General features: G+C 46.5%; 2 protein-coding genes across 2 annotated transcripts; both read left to right on the top strand.

The window, feature by feature from the left end:
• Nucleotides 1-2,996: 2,996 nt before the first annotated feature.
• LOC125381701 (glutenin, high molecular weight subunit 12-like) lies at nt 2,997-3,989 on the top strand. Its single transcript, XM_048399141.1, has one exon. It carries the CDS (start codon nt 2,997-2,999, stop codon nt 3,987-3,989), a length of 993 nt encoding a protein of 330 aa, XP_048255098.1.
• A 51-nt stretch (nt 3,990-4,040) lies between these two features.
• On the top strand, nt 4,041-5,399 carry LOC125381700 (glutenin, high molecular weight subunit PW212-like). The gene has a single exon (XM_048399140.1). The coding sequence runs from the start codon at nt 4,041-4,043 to the stop codon at nt 5,397-5,399; it is 1,359 nt and encodes a 452-aa protein (XP_048255097.1).
• Nucleotides 5,400-11,668: the final 6,269 nt, after the last annotated feature.

Genomic DNA, 11,668 nt, shown 5'->3' with positions numbered 1-11,668 from the left:
TGTAGTCACTTAGATACATGGGTTCATGCAAGTGATGATGAGTCTAGTTATCTATGTGAGGGGGTTTCAAACACATTTTAAATGAAAATAATTTGTCAGCGAATACCATTGCTGAACCATGCCAAACATTAAATCACCTTGGAAATTAAAACGGAATCCATCGTGTTCCTTATATTTTATACCTATAAGCTACTTCACACCTTGGAACTTTAACGGATCGAATAAGAAACCGATCCGAGAAGATTTAGTTTCATTTGTATTATGAAACATCGTCTTTGAAATCTATTGATTAGACCCCGTCTCAGCCAAGCGGGTAAAAGGAAATAGTAAATTTTCATCTTGTTGAAGTTGTCGTGCTTTCAAATGTCCATTCCATCGAACGGATTTCACGCAGATAAAGACAGGAAAGGGGCGACTGCAACCCCGCCTGCATTGTGGGTAGTCTAATCTGGAGTGGGCACACACGTAACTGTGTCTATCAATATATTGCTTTGTCAAAATTAAAATGTGCGTTGGCGTTAAGTTTTAGACAGAAATGACCATGACACACATACTAAAGTAGAGTCTTCGCACCACAGTATTATATGTAGTTCACTAACACACTTTCAATTCAATGAACTTTCAATTAGAAGTAGTGTGGCCATTGTTGTCTGTGACCTTGTATGCCTTCCTGTTGAACTGCGAGTTCAGCAGTAATTTATTGGGCATCATATATCTGAAGAATGTCTGCGACTGTCTCTTGTCTATTGCCAGAGGAGGTTTTTGTACATCCTCCGCCACCTTCAATCGAGGACGTCCGTCGTACCGGAAGTGAAGTACTGGGTAACCGGAACTTAACACATAAGGGTCTCATTACTGACAAGAAAATGGTGATTATGTAGACAACTAAATATGGCCTTATATGACATTTGGAATGAATAAATGTCTTGTGAGTTTATGATATAAACCAAGTTCATTAAGGGAATGGGGCTTAGCCATGAAGTGTATATCCTCGCAACAAATCTGCGTGGTAAAATCGAATCAAATTGATATATAAGAAGCACAGCAGGTGTCATGCCTAGGTATTGTCACATATTGACGAGGTTGTGGGTGACTTACATTTAAGTTGCTTCATTAAGTGGGATATTGTATTTTATAGATAACTGATGGTCACTCGTAGCCAGATTCGTACTAATGCGAACTTGATTTAATCTCTTAGATGTACACCATCACAGAAATGGAAAAGCGAAGTCAAGACTGGGGAAGTCAAGTTAACCGTAGATCGAAGCGGTTCGTGGCGGTGAAAGGAACCAGGGCACAGTAAGGACCAGTGCAGATACAGAGGGAGTTAGACGGGGGGTCAGTGTTTTGGATTCTCGTCGTAGTAACACAGCCGACTGACGACGCGGGCTTTTGGCCACAAAAAGAGATAGCTGTATATTTCAGCGCATGCCTCCGATTAGGGTTAGAAATTGCCATATAGTCAGATAATACTAGTGCTATTAAATTTAAATTGCTATATTAATTCCGTTGCATCAAATTTCAGAAGTTTATGGATGTGAATATTCTAGCGCTATATTTTCAAGGTTCATACAAGTTTAACTCACAATATATTTATTGGTTTCAGTGACTTTGTTATTCTCCAGTAACAGTCGAGCCTTTTTATTTTATCCCATAACGGTCTTTTCCGCATATGGGTACAGCCGTACATGACTAGTCGTTTCTAAGGAGTAAGAAAGACGTTGTCATTGATGAATCAGTTATTGTATACCAACAACCCAGTGACACAGGTAGCCAGGTCGTTTAAGGCTTCTGTGGTATCTGTAGAGGTAGCACATCGGTTTATGTTATGGTGATTCTTGGTATGTCACCACCATGCTCTGCGAAAGAACTGTGTTACTGCGGACTTTCCTCCCACATCAAACTGACACGCTGTGATGTAACTGAAATACTGAAAGTGGCGTTCAAACAAACTCAATACCACACCAACAAAATACATTAATACCGTTTATATGGATAGTGAAAGAGCCGTATTGTACGGCAGAATAGAAATATCTCTCTTGACCATCACCCCGAATATAGGTAGCATAGCTAAATATAAACGTTAACTTCAAACTAATAATGCAAAGCCTTGCTAGGCTATCAAGAGCACAGTCTGTTGGTTATGGTAGCTAGGAGAGAAACTATGACCACATGGAACAATAGTGTACCATATTCTCCTGCCCAAAGAAACAATAACTAACACAATGTAATTAACTTACAACAAAGAAGAGGTCAGTTTGAAGATCACATTGAAGAACAATTACTTCTTGACCTTGGTTACTAAATTGTATAACTTAATCTTGAGAGAATCTTTTCCACCCTGACACAGAGGTGCTTCTGTATATGATATGGCGTACGTATCTAACCCGATGCCTTGGTCTGTTTGATTCTAACGGTGTTGAATTGAGGAGATCGATTTAGATAATCGTATTATGTCGTTAAATGGAAACATCATTACCAGTAGGAAACCGATCTGGATCATTCGGAGGACAATGCTTCACTAGATCTGATACGCACATTGTAGACATGTAAGCTTGGCACACGCTATTGATGTCGTTGTGGGTATGTTCGATTTGCAGATAATACATGGTAGATAATGTGTTCTCAGCATTGGCGTGTTTCGTGAGTAGATTAATGTTTGTCGATGCTTTGTGCGTCTTAATATGTGTGTCACTATGTACACATTGAAAACATTTGTATCGAGGTGTGTAAACAGACTTCCAGTTTGTATGTTATCGTGTCATCTTTAAAACAATAAACGTATTGTGTGAAGTGCCTAAGAGTTTCAGGCAAAGTACACGTAGTTCCATTAATTCCTGTTTCTCTTAAGTCATATTCATTTTCCTTATATGAGGACGGGTTCCGTGACATGAACTTATAACAAGAGTTGGGTATATAACGCCTGCTGATTGGGTGTCGACAATGACTGCATAGTGCGGATAGTATTGGAGGAGTTACAAACAACCCGGGGCACAATGGAGATGCCCGGCACACCACCGGGGCACAATGCGGAGAACAGGGCACACCACCGGGGCACAATGCGGAGAACAGGGCACACCACCGGGGCACAATGCGGAGAACAGGGCACACCACCGGGGCACAATGCGGAAAACAGGGCACACCACCGGGGCACAATGAAGATGCCCGGCACACCACCGGGGCACAATGAAGATGCCCGGCACACCACCGGGGCACAATGCGGAGGACAGGGCACACCACCGGGGCACAATGCGGAGAAAAGGGCACATCACCGGGGCACTTTGCGGAGAACAGGGCACACCACCGGGGCACAATGGAGATGCCCGGCACACCACCGGGGCACAATGCGGAGGACAGGGCACACCACCGGGGCACAATGCGGAGAAAAGGGCACATCACCGGGGCACTTTGCGGAGAACAGGGCACACCACCGGGGCACAATGGAGATGCCCGGCACACAAACGGGGCACAATGCGGGGAACAGGGCACACCATGGGGGAAAATGCGGAGAACAGGGCACATCACCGGGGCACAATGCGGAGAACAGGGCACATCACCGGGGCACAATGGAGATGCCCGGCACACCACCGGGGCACAATGCGGGGAACAGGGCACACCACCGGGGCACAATGCGGAGAACAGGGCACATCACCGGGGCACTTTGCGGAGAACAGGGCACACCACCGGGGCACAATGGAGATGCCCGGCACACAAACGGGGCACAATGCGGGGAAAAGGGCACACCATGGGGGAAAATGCGGAGAACAGGGCACATCACCGGGGCACAATGCGGAGAACAGGGCACATCACCGGGGCACAATGGAGATGCCCGGCACACAAACGGGGCACAATGCGGGGAACAGGGCACACCACCGGGGCACAATGCGGAGAACAGGGCACATCACCGGGGCACAATGGAGATGCCCGGCACACAAACGGGACACAATGGAGATGCCCGGCACACTACCAGGGTACAATGCGGAGAATAGGGCACACCACCGGGGCACAATGCGGAGAACAGGGCACACCACCGGGGCACAATGCGGAGAACAGGGCACATCACCGGGGAACAAGGGAGATGCCCGGCACACCACCAGGGCACAATGCGGAGAACAGGGCACACCACCGGGGCACAATGCGGAGAACAGTGTACACCACCGGGGCACAATGCGGAGAACAAGGCACACCACCGGGGCACAATGCGGAGAACAGGGCACATCACCGGGGAACAATGCGGAGAACAGGGCACACAACCGGGGAACAATGGAGATGCCCGGCACACCACCGGGGCACAATGCAGAGAACAGGGCACACCACCGGGGCACAATGCGGAAAACATGGCACACCACCGGGGCAAAATGAAGATGACCGGCACACCTCCGGGGCACAATGCGGAGATCAGGGTACACCACCGGGGCAAAATGAAGATGACCGGCACACCACCGGGGCACCACGCGGAGAACAAGGCACACCACCGGGGCACAATGCGGAGAACAGGGCACACCACCGGGGCACAATGGAGATGCCCGGCACACCACCGGGGCACAATGCGGAGAACAAGGCACACCACCGGGGCACAATGCGGAGGACAGGGCACACCATCAGGGCACAATGGAGATGCCCAGCACACCACCGGGGCACTTTGCGGAGAACAGGGCACACCACCGGGGCACAATGGAGATGCCCGGCACACCTCCGGGGCACAATGCGGAGAACAGGGCACACCACCTGGGCACAATGCGGAGAATGGGGCACACCACCGGGGCACAATGGAGATGCCCGGCACACCACCGGGGCACAATGAAGATGACCGGCACACCACCGGGGCACAATGGAGATGCCCGGCACACCACCGGGGCACAATGGAGATGCCCGGCACACCTCCGGGGAACAATGGAGATGCCCGCACACCACCGGGACACAATGCGGAGAACAGGGCACACCACCGGAGCACAATGGAGATGCCCGGCACACCACCGGGGCACAATGGAGATGCCCGCACACCATGGGGACACAATGCGGAGAACAGGGCACACCACCGGGGCACAATGCGGAGAACAGGGCACACCACCGGGGCACAATGCGGAGAACAGGGCACACAACCGGGGCACAATGGAGATGCCCGGCACACCACCGGGGCACAATGCGGAGAACAGGGCACACCACCGGGGCACAATGGAGATGCCCGGCACACCACCGGGGCACAATGGAGGGGCCCGGCACACCACCGGGGCACAATGCGGAGAACAGGGCACACCACCGGGGCACAATGCGGAGAACAGGGCACACCACCGGGGCACAATGGAGATGCCCGGCACACCACCGGGGCACAATGGAGATGCCCGGCACACCATCGGGGCACAATGCGGAGAACAGGGCACACCACTGGGGCACAATAGAGATGCCCGGCACACCTCCGGGGCACAATGCGGAGATCAGGGCACACCACCGGGGCACAATGCGGAGAACAGGGCACACAACCGGGGCACAATGGAGATGCCCGGCACACCACCGGGGCACAATGGAGATGCCCGGCACACTCCCAGGGTACAATGCGGAGAATAGGGCACACCACCGGGGCACAATGCGGAGAACAGGGCACACCACCGGGTTACAATGCGGAGAATAGGGCACACCACCGGGGCACAATGGAGATGCCCGGCACACCACCGGGGCACAATGCGGAGAACAGGGCACATCACCGGGGAACAAGGGAGATGACGGCACACTCCCGGGGAACAACAGGGAGAACGGGCCACACCACCGGGGAGCAATGGAGAGGACGGGGCAAAACACCGGGGAGCAATGGAGAGGACGGGGCAAAACACCGGGGCACAATGCGGAGAACAGGGCACATCACCGGGGAACTAGGGAGATGACGGCACACTGCCGGGGAACAATGGAGAGGACGGGCCACAACACCGGGGAACAATGGAAAGGACTGGACACAACACCGGGGAATAATGGAGAGGACGGGCACATCACCGGGGAGCAATGGAGAGGACGGGCCACAACACCGGGGAACAATGGAGAGGACGAGACACACCACCGGGGAACAATGGAAAGGACGGGCACATCACCGGGGAACAATGGAGAGGACGGGACACAACACCGGGGAACAATGGAGAGGACGGGACACATCACCGGGGAACAATGGAGAGGACGGGACACATCACCGGGGAACAATGGAGAGGACGGGCACATCACCGGGGAACAATGGAAAGGACGGGCACATCATCGGGGAACAATGGAGAGGACGGGCACATCACCGGGGAACAATGGAGAGGACGGGCACATCACCGGGGAACAATGGAAAGGACGGGACACAACACCGGGGAACAATGGAGAGGACGGGCACATCACCGGGGAACAATGGAGAGGACGGGCCACAACACCGGGGAACAATGGAGAGGACGGGCCACAACACCTGGGAACAATGGCGAGGACGGTCACATCATCGGGGAACAATAGGTGTAACGGGGCACAACACCTGGGAACAATCGGGGAACGTCGCACAACACCTGAGAACAATTGGGGAACGTGGCACAACACATGGGAACAATTGGGGAACGTGGCACAACACCTGGGAACAATGGGGGAACGTGGCACAACACCTGAGAACAATGGGGGAACGTGGCACAACGCCAGGGTACAATGGTGATGCCTGGAATCAACACGCGAAACACAATGGGGAGAACATGGCACAATGGCGCTGCCATGACACAATAGCAGGGCAGATGATGTCCCCGGTACTCCTAGGCCGAGTGAGTTGACCGGAATGGGGATCGGATGATTACAATGAGTGACAAGGCCAACGGCATAATCACCACTAGATTGTGGGAGTGGATTGAATAATGTCCATGGTGTGCTCCTACATCACCCTAGACAAAGCAAGGTTGCACATTATGTAATGGAACCACTATATGTTGAAGCAATCCCTTTTAATGCTTACATAATCACATGGAGGGAAAGGTTAATCCAGTATGAGATTGGCATGAAAGGTTAATCCAGTATGAGATTGGCATGAAAGGATAATCCAGTATGAGATTGGCATGAAAGGTTAATCCAGTATGAGATTTGAATGAAAGGTTAATCAAGTATGAGATTGGCATGAAAGGTTAAACCAGTATGAGATTGGCATGAAAGGATTATCCAGTATGAGATTGGCATGAAAGGTTAATCCAGTATGAGATTGGCATGAAAGGTTAATCCAGTATGAGATTGGCATGAAAGGTTAATCCAGTATGAGATTGGCATGAAAGGTTAATCCAGTATGAGATTGGCATGAGAGGTTAATCCAGTATGAGTTTTGAATGAAAGGTTAATCCAGTATGAGATTGGCATGAAAGGTTAATCCAGTATGAGATTGGCATGAAAGGTTAATCCAGTATGAGATTGGCATGAAAGGTTAATCCAGTATGAGTTTTGAATGAAAGGTTAATCCAGTATGAGATTGGCATGAAAGGTTAATCCAGTATGAGATTTGAATTAAAGGTTAATCCAGTATGAGATTGGCATGAAAGGTTAAACCAGTATGAGATTTGAATGAAAGGATAATCCAGTATGAGATTGGCATGAAAGGTTAATCCAGTATGAGATTGGCATGAAAGGTTAATCCAGTATGAGATTGGCATGAGAGGTTAATCCAGTATGAGTTTTGAATGAAAGGTTAATCCAGTATGAGATTGGCATGAAAGGTTAATCCAGTATGAGATTGGCATGAAAGGTTAATCCAGTATGAGATTGGCATGAAAGGTTAATCCAGTATGAGTTTTGAATGAAAGGTTAATCCAGTATGAAATTTGAATGAAAGGTTAATCCGGTATAGGATTGGCATGAAAGGTTATCTACTAAGAGATTTGCATGAAAGGTTAATCCAGTATGAGATTGGCATGAAAGGTTAATCCAGTATGAAATTTGAATGAAAGGTTAATCCGGTATAGGATTGGCATGAAAGGTTATCTACTAAGAGATTTGCATGAAAGGTTAATCCAGTATGAGATTGGTATGAAAGGTTAATCCAGTATGAGATTTGAATGAAAGGTTAATCCAGTATGAGATTTGCATGAAAGGTTAATCCAGTATGAGATTTGCATGAAGGGCTAATTCAGTACGAACGTTGCATAATATATAACAGTGAGTCAAAATCCCATGTACAAGAATGGTTAATCAAATAGGTATGTCTCGTATGCCCTCTGATAGAGTGTAGATCGGCCTTCAACATGAGAGACCGGAGTCTTACCGTTGGCTATTTATTTACACAACCGGTAACATTCCATCTTTCACTGGACTGACAGCTCCCCGTGCAGGTCATCCATTCAGCAGAACGCCTTAGTGATGGTCCATCGCCTCGCGCCGTAATCGCATCTTCAGAATTCCCCCACTGCCAGGGAACCGGTGTATATGTAGGTGGAGTAGGGAGGAGGATTCCTCGACCATAGATAGTGCACGATACGATACTTTGGAAAGTTTGTATTATACCCTGTCACAATGTATCGAGAATTAGGTATCTGACTGCACATTCTGTTCTGTCCATTGTATTGTCTGAGTGCCATTGCATTTATGCTTAGAAGTACATGGAAAGGTTAACAATTGCAGTTCATTGAAAATCTATCGATCTGTACGTCAAAGCCATTTAAGGGTAATATTCATTGCTTCACATATAAACAAAAAGAACATGCTTTCTGTTTTTGAAAAAAACCCACTCCACCTCGTTTCCGTTGAAGGTCTATTTATAATAAATTAAATCTGATAATACAAGTCATAAGGAATTATTAAGTTTAAAACAAAACGAAAATATATAGTTTGATCTTTCAAAATAAAGATAATAGGGATGAATGTAACCTTGTAAGATCTTTAAAAGTCCAGGTTAGCATAAACGATTACGACATAATGAAATATTCTTTGCTTTCGTGTTGAATGATAAAAGGATTAGTGTTTAGTGGGCGATCGTGATTATTCTGACAACTGACCTCGGATTTCAGGTTTTTGTTATGTTTTAGGTTGAGCTGTTCTCACTTGCTGAAACACTTCACATAATCCTTTGTCTCCTCCAATAACTTCTTCTCCGTTTGGATTACAAGATGCATCACATGTGCCGCAAAACTCCCCCCACCTAAACGAATAGCTCACGATATGTTGAATCTCTTGGAATATGTGCCCTTAGGAAACACAAAAACAAAACATTATGTTTCCTCGAAGCCCAAGGTTTTGGACAAAAGTTTCAATAGGTTCTGATCATTGGTTTCGACATTTTAATTTCCTGAGAACCTTTTTCTTGGACTGTTTAACTGACGCCTGTCTTTTAGATCTTCCTGTTAACGTTCTTAAACTGAAATGTGCCCAGCTGGGATGAAACAAGATGTTTGTTTATAACCTTCCTCAAAATGAGGCAGGGATTGTACACAAGCTCCGTACAGCGATGTCTCGTTTCCTTTTCTCATCCTTGTATTGGAGGCATATGACATAGACTGGATCCTTTCTGTCTTTACGCCTCGAAAGTTTCATGATGGCATACCTACACAGATACACGCAAAGACTATCGCCTATTTCTGCACTTAATAAACTGACACTAGTGTTCATTGTAGTTTATACCTGACAACCGGTGTATCTGTTTCCAGGTGGCAGGCACTCTTTTGTTTGCAGATGTTTAAACGAGATAATATGTGCACTAAAATATATATAATTGGCAATGTATCATTTAAGGTCGCACCCCTCTTTTCAAAATCATGGACCTGGCCGATATAGCTAAACATCAGCCATTTACTAGATTAATGTAAAGGTTTCCTTTGAAGCACATGCAGCATGTACATCGATACAACCCTGGCAGAGATATGCTCAGTATCTCATTTCAGTACTCATCCTCGATGTAAAGCTTGAAGTTGATCGTAAACAATAAAATAAAATAAAATGGCATTTATATTTGATACCTAAACAGTAAACAGGACAAATAAAAATAGGCATGTTGAAGTTGATGTTGGGAGATGTTTTCAAGATGTAGTCATCCTTAACTGACAAAACATCCTGTCTCAAATCCCAGTCTCATCTTCCCGTGAGTAAATCAAGAGGGCGGGCGGGGAGTCGGGGTCGGAGAAGCATTCTTTTTGCACCTTGACATTCACGTAAAATGTACCAGATATACAAATGACCGGAACTGTGAAGTCAGAGGTCCAGTTTGGGGCTTCAAAGTCTCTGAGAATTTGAGATAATAGGTGAGCTGACAGAAGATAGCGCGAGAATTCTCATTGATACTTGGGGAATTTTAGCAATTCTATGAATGAATACAATGGTGAATCGGCGTGTGAAGGAACCTCTGTGAATGGCAAAACCAGTACTGCTGTCGTACAACTAACCGGACCGCACTATATTGGTAGTCACTATTGTTAAGTTCAGGAAAGACCTAAATATTAATAAGTCGCCATGCCAATGAATTGCTACACAAACTACGGTAAGAATTTAGATGATCTTACAAAATAACACAAAGACAAAGCGTTGTATTGATCACAAAAGATGATATACTTTTTTCTTCTCGAAAAGTTAATTTTGAAAAGGTCCTCGAGTGATTGCCATACACTGAATTATATATCATAATTTCATAACTAGGCATCAAACGTACGCCAGCACAATCCTGAAAACAAGCCATAGAAATTTAAACATCTTATAGAGGGCCGTGTAGATGTATACATATATATATATATATATACATATACATATATATATATATATATATATATATATATATATATATATGATGAAACTATGTGCTTGATAATGGATTTCTGATGTGGATTTTACGTGCACACGGATATCAGCGCGCTCCATGCAGCGCTATCACAGTCACAGCGAGTCTCACTCAGAGAAGTAAATAGTTGTCTTTGTGTCACGTTAGTCTTGTGTGTGCGGAGTCTCACTCAGAGAAGTAAATAGTTGTCTTTGTGTCACGTTAGTCTTGTGTGTGCGGAGTCTCACTCAGAGGAGTAAATAGTTGTCTTTGTGTCACGTTAGTCTTATGTGTGCGGAGTCTCACTCAGAGAAGTAAATAGTTGTCTTTGTGTCACGTTAGTCTTGTGTGTGCGGAGTCTCACTCAAAGAAGTAAATAGTTGTCTTTGTGTCACGTTAGTCTTGTGTGTGCGGAGTCTCACTCAAAGAAGTAAATAGTTGTCTTTGTGTCACGTTAGTCTTGTGTGTGCGGAGTCTCACTCAGAGAAGTAAATAGTTGTCTTTGTGTCACGTTAGTCTTGTGTGTGCGGAGTCTCAATCAGGGAAGTAAATAGTTGTCTTTGTGTCACGTTAGTCTTGTGTGTGCGGAGTCTCACTCAAAGAAGTAAATAGTTGTCTTTGTGTCACGTTAGTCTTGTGTGTGCGGAGTCTCACTCAGAGAAGTAAATAGTTGTCTTTGTGTCGCTTTAGTCTTGTGTGTGCGGAGTCTCACTCAAAGAAGTAAATAGTTGTCTTTGTGTCACGTTAGCCTTGTGTGTGCGGAGTCTCACTCAGAGAAGTAAATAGTTGTCTTTGTGTCACGTTAGTCGTGTGTGTGCGGAGTCTCACTCAGAGAAGTAAATAGTTGTTTTTGTGTCGCGTTAGTCTTGTGTGTGCGGATTCTCACTCAGAGAAGTAAATAGTTGTCTTTGTGTCACGTTAGCCTTGTGTGTGCGGAGTCTCACTCAG

The sequence above is a fragment of the Haliotis rufescens genome, unplaced genomic scaffold, assembly GCF_023055435.1.
Source record: "Haliotis rufescens isolate VD_foot unplaced genomic scaffold, xgHalRufe1.0.p SCAF_19, whole genome shotgun sequence".
NCBI lineage: Eukaryota > Metazoa > Mollusca > Gastropoda > Lepetellida > Haliotidae > Haliotis > Haliotis rufescens.
This window is presented reverse-complemented; position numbering and strand designations above follow the sequence as displayed.